The sequence below is a fragment of the Emys orbicularis genome, chromosome 17 (genome assembly GCF_028017835.1).
Source record: "Emys orbicularis isolate rEmyOrb1 chromosome 17, rEmyOrb1.hap1, whole genome shotgun sequence".
Lineage (NCBI taxonomy): Eukaryota > Metazoa > Chordata > Testudines > Emydidae > Emys > Emys orbicularis.
In genome coordinates this window covers 23,484,878-23,491,286 of record NC_088699.1, presented here as the reverse complement: position 1 = coordinate 23,491,286, position 6,409 = coordinate 23,484,878, and the positions used below count along the sequence as shown (strand labels likewise).

Genomic DNA, 6,409 nt, shown 5'->3' with positions numbered 1-6,409 from the left:
AACCTGCAGACCCCTAAGACTGTGGGGCAACGAACCCAGCCAGGTCTGCCAGCCCAACTCCCCCAAGGCAGGAAGGCTGAGAATACTGGGAATGGATCTACGCAGTACGGTGCCCACGAGAGCACAGCAGAGAGTAAGTGGCACGCAACAGAAAGTTACCAACTGGGGCCACCACTTTTTAAAATGCCTTTTTACTGTGAAGCTTTAATCCCTGCTAATGAGCAGTAGAGCGGGTGTTTATAAAAACCCTTCTGTGTTTCTGGATTTCCCCACCCCTGTGACCTCTGGAACTGCGCATGAGTCTGAGAGCAAAAGACACTGAAAAGTCACTACGGATCGGAGGCATTTACTCTCCCCGGAGCTTCTACATCTGGATACTGCAGGTTTTGCAAATGATTCTTCTGATTACGAATATAACTAAATCAAGTCAATGCAAAGCACAAGTGCCCAGCAGAGATTAGCTCGGAAAGTGCACGGAAGAAAAGAAAAGAGAAAGTTGCCCCATTTTGGATAAACATGATACTTCCCCCTCCAAGCTGGGTGGGAGGTTTGGCCATGACACACTCTGACCCTTTTCCCTCCCTTCGTGGAGCAGGGGTTGGCCTCACTGCAGACAGGAGGGTGGGGAAGGGGTGACTAACAGTAAGATGCTGGTTTGATGAGGATGGCAGAGGCTTGGCAGTTCCCACTACAGAAACTACCCCAAGTGATGCTCCCTTTGACGTTCAGTCGAACAGAATGACAAGCTGAGTACCACCAGCCCCCACCATAGCTAGACGCACAGTTCCCACCGTAAGTGTCCTGATCCAGGTCTTTAGCAGAGAACATCATGTTGTCATGCACGGTGGTAGGATTGTTTGAAGTCATGGCGTCCCCTGCAGTCCCAGTGTAAGAGCCCAGCCTCAGCCTGTAGCCTTTGGACTCGTCTTCCAGACCGAAGAGGTTGTAGTCTGCATATTTCATGGTGCCGGATGAATCGTGGATGACAAACCTGATCTGGTAGACCTTCTGCTTGGCGATCCGATAGATGTACTCCGTCCCCAGCCAGTAGTCATCCTGCACGTTGCCAAAGCCGTACTTGTAGGTGCTCCAGGATTCAGCCCAGGTGATCTGTGTGTCGTGCCGGTTCCGCTGGAGGACCGTCCAGCCCTCGCTGGTGCTATTCAAGTCACAGTAAACGACAATCTGGTGGAGTCCTGTGGGCTGGATGACGAAGACACCGCTGACCCTGTTCCAGGTTATCTCGCTGCAGTCCTTGGGCCAGACTGTGCACAAGAGAGAGATCGCTTTCACTAAACCCCGTGGAACAGAACCCTGCTCAGCTCTTCCCACCCTGGGTCAGTGAGAAAGGGCCCCTCCGGTGTGCCACAGACAGCAGTGTCTGCACTGACACCCCGCATGCTTTGCCAGCCCATTGTCAAAGAGGCTTCAACAATGGATGCAGACACTGAGCCCGAACCTGCTGGCACAGCCCGGGCGTTAGGTTCTGCCACCCACTCCTGGGCAGTTTATTCTCTAACTAGCTACTTTGCACGTGCACACGTAGGTTTTCCAGAAGACAAACAGGCCCCTGTTCATACTCTGCAGGGGTTTGGGGGGAGGTGTTTAACACGGCAGACACGATGCGTGGGACACTGCAAGCTAACAGCACCGTGTGTCCTGTGGGGGTGACTGTATCTTACAGCAGTGGGTTCTGTACCCCCTCAGCTCTCAGCAAACTGCTGTGCCAAGGGCTCTCCAACAGGGCCTGTGTGCTGAGGCCACCGACACCAGCTGCCAGGGAAAGGAGGAGTCTGTGGAGTCAAAGGATCTTGCCACTCATCCCAAATTTTGGCTGCAAACTCCCCACACCTGCAGTAGTGAGGGACACGGCCCAGTGGGTCACAGTCCTGGGTCCTGGATCCTACACCATCTATCAGTGGTGCCACTTTTCCTGCAGAAAGATCATGATCCAAAGCTTCTCCTCTGCAGGACACGTTACAGCCTGTGTGTATCAAGCCCTTTCCCCCACACCCTCCCACACTCTGCCATCAGAGTTTCTGCTCCCAGGGGCCTGTATAATCCCTGGGGATTCCCCTATGGCCCAGTCAGACAATGCATCCCAATGCCTTGTTATGCCCTGCAGGTAGAAGCTGTGTGAATAACTCTTGTTGTTCTTCATATCAGAGGGGTAGCCGTGTTAGTCTGAATCTGTAAAAAGCAACAGAGGGTCCTGTGGCACCTTTAAGACTAACAGATGTATTGGAGCATAAGCTTTCGTGCATCTGACGAAGTGGGTATTCACCCACGAAAGCTTATGCTCCAATACATCTGTTAGTCTTAAAGGTGCCACAGGACCCTCTGTTGCTTCTTGTTGTTCTTGCATCTCATTTCTGCAGGGCGTGGATAGGTGAAGCGTGGGATACTCTTACCGTGGCCCTCTGGTAACTCCGGGTCACTGTCTCGGCTGTGCCGCAGGCTCCCTTTCCCCTGATCTGTAGGGACAGGAATTGGGAGATCCGCGTGATAGGAGGGGTTTTCAGAGACTGTCTCCCAAGCACCAGCTCCACAGCAGAGTGTTAGCAGTGCATTCGCCTCCCCTTCTCCATGTCCCTGAAACCCTCATCTAGGACAAACCGTTCTTCTGCCCACACTTCTGCAAACCCCCCTCACTGCTCTACCTGGCTTCCGTCTGCTCCCCTCCAGTCTGGCCCAAATGCAGCCACCAATCTCACCGCCCGCTCCCGTGGCTCTGCCCACACCACCTTGTGCCTTCCAGTCCCTTCCCTGGCTCTGCAGCTCCTCCTGCAGCAGCTTCCAGCCCCCGCGCCTCCCCTCGAGCTCTGCACAGCCCTGCCCTGCCTAGCTCGAGCTCTGTGTTAATTCTGCACCAGTCGCCCTGAACACCCCCATCTCATCCCGTCTGCCCCGCCTGGCTCGGGCCCGCGCTGCACCAGTTCACTCCTCCACGCCCCCTCTGCTGCCCAAGGCAACCAGCACCTCCTGGCTTTGTCCCATGCTGCTCCCTGCACTGCCCCTGTGGGCCCCCGAACCTCCCTCCCTCAAACCGCCAAAGAGCTCAGCGTGGTTTGAACAGAGAGCTACGGTTGGATTGTAATTTCTCCCAGTGGCTTCAGGCCTCCATAATCCCCAGGCAGCCAGTGAGTGACGTTCTGGAGCCCCAGGGCTGGCAGGGACCCCTAGGGCCAGGGGGGAGGGCTATAGAAGCAGACACATGACACACCTGCCTTCAGGTGCTTTGGGTGGATGTTCCTGATTGCATGGGTGGGTCCCTTTAAGATGTTCAGGTTGTGTATTTCCAGGGTGAGAACTGGCGCTGACAGGGCCAGCAGGCCGGTGAGGAGCAGGAGACGAGGGCACCGGGCAGCTGCAAAAGGGAAGAGCCGGTGAGAAGCTGGGAACACAAACCCGCCCTTCAGGAGCCGCGACTCCCAGTTCCCTCTGCCCGGGAACAGCATAACCGAGAGCTGGGACTGCTGGAACCTCCCGCCTCGCCCAGTACAGCCTGGCACTGCCGCCCTCGCCCGTCAGTCTGGCTGGGCAGCCGGCCACTTGCCAGGCATACACGGGGCAGAGAGGAGACGCTAGGTACCGGCCCCGTTGGGACAGAGACTCCCAGGAGGGGCGTGGGTGCTGGGGAGTTTGGGATTCGCCCTGGAGAAATGTTCCCGCCCCACAGACACACCCCTGTGCCATGGAAATAACTGGGCAGGGGAGGGCGGGAGAGTGGGTGAGAGAAAGGGAAAATGGAGATTGGGGCTGGGAGGGCACTGAGAGCCCTGGGGAGGCCTGAAGGGTGGGTAATGAGAGCCCCAGGGACGGGGGGGTGGGGGGGATGGCCACAGAGCCGCAGGGAGGGGAACCCTGAGGTGTGGGGGCTGGGTGGTGGGTACTGGGAGTTCCTCCTGAAGGGATGGGGGTTGGCCAAGGTCACTCAGCCCCGGAGTGTGGGAGGGGGACTGGCTGAGGACACTCAGAGCCCCAGGAGGTGGGGCTGAGGGGAGGGACTGGCCAGGGGCACTCAGAGCTCGGGGGGGGGGGGGGGCTGTCCGGGGGGGCACTCACAGCCCCAGGAGGTGGGTGGGGGAGGGGCGCACAGGATTTCAGGAATTCCCTGGCAGTGAAGAGCTGCTGGCGGCAGGGAGGAGCCAGCCGTGACAATCCCCAGTTGGGATCCCTGGCTGGGCTAGTGGCTATGGGGGCCCGTGGCCAAGCTGCAGCGGAAGGTGACCTGAAGGAAATGCCTCGGCCTCGGCCTCCGGCTAGGAAGGGCCTGGGCCAGACACTGACCCACCGCGCAGTGTCCCAGCTCCCTGCCCCACACCTGCAGGGCACGGCCCCTCCTCTGTAGGGAGGTTGGCATGTACCTTAGTGCTGCTTCCTCCATCCCCAAAGGCCTCTCCCAGCCAGTCTCTGGCAACCCCTGCCATTCAGTACGCACATTACCCTGCTGTGCCATACCGGGGGGGGGGGAACCCCTCTGGGGTGGGGGGGGCTGTCACACAGCTGGGGAGTGTAACCCGGCTGGGCAGGGGTGACTGTCTCCCTGGAGCTGGGGTCTCAGCCCGAGTGTCTCTCTGCCCTTCCCCCCAGTCGCCCCCGGGCGAGGTGGGAGCGCCCCACGTTGAGTTCCAGCCCCACATTCGCACCCACAAGTGCTGGTGGGTTCCAATCCCAGCTGAACACGCCCACCCGGCCCTAGTGCGGAGCAGAAGGGCCCAGCGCTGCCCCCCAGACCCTCTGGCTCTCCGAGCCCGCTCTTACCCATCACCGCAGCACGTCTGGCCCAGGCTGAACGCTGCTGCTCTGTGCAAAGCGGCTGGCACTTCTAGCTCCTGCTGTACGAGGGGCAGGTGCTGCTACCGACTGCTCCCCCTAACCCCCGCCCTGCTGCGCTCTGGGGATGCTGCCCTGCTGTGGAGCTGTCAGCTGTCTTGAACTGGAATTTGTTTGGAGAGAAACTGCTAAGGAGCCTTATCAGCCCTGAGCAGAGAGTACCTGGGAGCCTGCCTGGCTCGGGCGGGTCTGGTACAGCCTCCCCCCAGATAAGGCTCTTCCCTGGACCTGCCACCCATTGGAATCTGGAATAATTCCCTCCGAGGTAACACCCGGGGCAGCCAGGGCAGGGCAGGGCACGGCCTGCTCCCCTGGAGCGTTAGGGCTTTCAGGAGTCAGAGGTGTCAGCGGAGCAGGTTGTGGTTGTACGTTAAAGCAGCGAAGAAAGTTGGGGGGGCAGAGGAATTGGGTGCTGTGGCCCCCCATGCCTGGGGCCTATTGGAAAGGCAGCTGTCACACTGTCCCGTTTATCCAGGGAGTGCCCACTACACCCATCTCATGCAGTCCTCGGCAGGGGAGGGGGAGCATGTTCCCAGCTGAACAGTGTTTGTCCAGGACTCACCGACCCCTATTCCAGGATGGGGGAGTGAGCTGGGAGAGAGGTCACCATGTAGCCTGCAATTATCAGTGGCTTCTGGATTCCTCTGGGAAAGGGTTAACCGGGGGCTTAGTTTAGTCCACACTTGGCTTTCTCGGCAGTGCTGGACTCTGGTGGCCGGGAGGGGTCCAGCTCGCACCCTTTCACCTGGCAGGGAAAGTGCCCTAAAGGTTAGGATGTTCTCACAGGCTGTCGTAGTTACTGGGACCTTGGCAGGGAGGATTGGTGACTTGTGGGGTATCGGATACCTCCCCTCCTCCTAGAGCTGTGCAGTAACCAGAACATTCCCCCCCACCCCCGCGAGGAGAGGGTTTCGGGGACCCTGGGATCTTGGGAGCCAGGGCTTCTCTCGGCAGCCTGGAAGCCCAGGCCCCCCATCAGCCTGTCAAGCAGGTGGGCAGGCGGGCGAGCTGGCAGGGAGCCAAGCAGCTTTCCGTGCGAAACCTGCCTGCTTTCTGTCTGAAGGGTTGTCCAAATCGACGTGTTCCCACGAAACGTTTGGATTTTGACAAGCTGGCAATTTCTGATGGAAAAACAGTTCCACTGGCAAATTCTGACCAGCGCCTCTCCTGACCGCACAGCTGCCCTGCATGTTTGCTGAGCGTGGAATCAGAATGGACTTGACACAGGTGGTTGTGCCCTGGGATGCCATCTCAGGCCAGCTCTCCCAGTGCTCCGGCGCTCACATTCTCCTAGTGGTGACGTCTGACCCTGGGGAGATGAAAGGCCTCTGCGAGTTGTTTCCAGCAGTGTGAGCTTTGGCTGCAGGCTTCTGTCCCCAGCCATGCCACGAAGGAATCTGTCTAGCCAGGCTGGGCGTCCTCCCTCATATGTGGTCAGAGGTCACACGGGCCCTTCCAGTGACCAGGTGGCAGCATCTGACCTGGGAAAACACAGACATCTGCCACGTGCTCACCTCAGAGATTTCTTTCTTTCTGCAAACTGAAGAGGCCTCTCTCCTGTAGCTGCAGCAGA

The 6,409-nt window shown here is 58.7% G+C and overlaps 1 protein-coding gene across 2 annotated transcripts; it reads right to left on the bottom strand.

Moving 5' to 3' along the window:
• Positions 1-330: 330 nt before the first annotated feature.
• LOC135890792 (fibrinogen-like protein 1-like protein) lies at positions 331-4,936 on the bottom strand. 2 transcript variants are annotated; one of them, XM_065418220.1, is made up of 4 exons: positions 4,765-4,936; positions 3,224-3,367; positions 2,412-2,474; positions 331-1,265 (listed from the first exon to the last, which is right to left on the bottom strand). In XM_065418220.1, the coding sequence occupies exons 1-4, from the start codon at positions 4,766-4,768 to the stop codon at positions 637-639; spliced, it is 840 nt and encodes a 279-aa protein (XP_065274292.1). In that variant the 5' UTR covers positions 4,769-4,936; the 3' UTR covers positions 331-636. The 2 variants fall into 2 exon arrangements, with proteins under 2 accessions (XP_065274292.1, XP_065274293.1); XM_065418221.1 differs by lacking the exon at positions 2,412-2,474.
• Positions 4,937-6,409: the final 1,473 nt, after the last annotated feature.